Source organism: Cotesia glomerata, unplaced genomic scaffold, assembly GCF_020080835.1.
Source record: "Cotesia glomerata isolate CgM1 unplaced genomic scaffold, MPM_Cglom_v2.3 scaffold_1579, whole genome shotgun sequence".
Classification (NCBI taxonomy): domain Eukaryota; kingdom Metazoa; phylum Arthropoda; class Insecta; order Hymenoptera; family Braconidae; genus Cotesia; species Cotesia glomerata.
In genome coordinates, this window is record NW_025401974.1 from 2,050 (window position 1) to 2,862 (window position 813).

General features: G+C 26.1%; 1 protein-coding gene across 1 annotated transcript; it reads right to left on the reverse strand.

The window, feature by feature from the left end:
* Positions 1-234: 234 nt before the first annotated feature.
* On the reverse strand, positions 235-784 carry LOC123273893. The gene is made up of 2 exons (XM_044741373.1): positions 541-784; positions 235-384 (listed from the first exon to the last, which is right to left on the reverse strand). The coding sequence occupies exons 1-2, from the start codon at positions 764-766 to the stop codon at positions 308-310; spliced, it is 303 nt and encodes a 100-aa protein (XP_044597308.1). The 5' UTR covers positions 767-784; the 3' UTR covers positions 235-307.
* Between the last annotated feature and the right edge of the window lie 29 nt (positions 785-813).

The window sequence follows — 813 nt, forward strand, 5'->3', positions numbered from 1 at the left end:
ATATTTAAATAGTAATATCACTTTCTTATTGTACTTTTTTTTATATCATTATTTTTTTTTATAAAATCATTTTTATTTTTACTGCTAATCTTCGGATTGTTCTTTAAACTTGAATCTAAATATTTAAAAAAATATTAAAAAAAAAGAGTTCACTGAATTTTGTCCAAGATTGAAAATGATATAAGATGATTAATCTTTATAATTTTAAATCATTAATGATTTTTAAGTGTTTTAAATTAAATAAAGTATTAAATATAATCTAAACTAATTATACGTCGAAGGAAAGTATTTATAAAACTAATTATAATTAAAAATTATACTTAAAAATGACAGTAGAATCTTGTTTTGGCCAGTTTTTTGTGGCTGCATAGCGAATAGCAAAATCTGCAAATCAAAAAATTAACATATGTACGCACAGAGAAAAGATCCTTTAAAATCTACAGATAATCTATAAATTTGACAGTTCTATAAAATTTACAGAAGTCTTTTTCTTCTTTGCGTGCATGCAGAAAATCTAATTAATAGATAAGAATCACTCACCAAGAATAACATCTTTGCCCCGCTTATTAAGCGGTCTAATTGCAAAATCTGATTTTGTGTCTTTACCACGAGGAGCCTGTCCCGTTAAGGTGCACTTTATAAGAGACTCATGGGTAAAAACCCCTTCTATCAATCTCCTTGCTATATGTGTTGCTTTCTTAGAAGCTCCTGTTGCTGAATCATAAATTACATTTCTACAATAAACACTGTTGCCGATGTTCGTCATCTATAAAATTGAAAAACTAATTATCAATTTATTCTTTTAAAGTAAGT

Excerpts from the sequence above, each read along its gene's own strand:
- LOC123273893 (XM_044741373.1), bottom strand. The coding sequence starts at position 766 with ATGACGAACATCGGCAACAGTGTTTATTGTAGAAATGTAATTTATGAT. Across the intron at positions 385-540 it reads GGGCAAAGATGTTATTCTTG|ATTTTGCTATTCGCTATGCA; the intron begins GTGAGTGATTCT and ends TTTGATTTGCAG.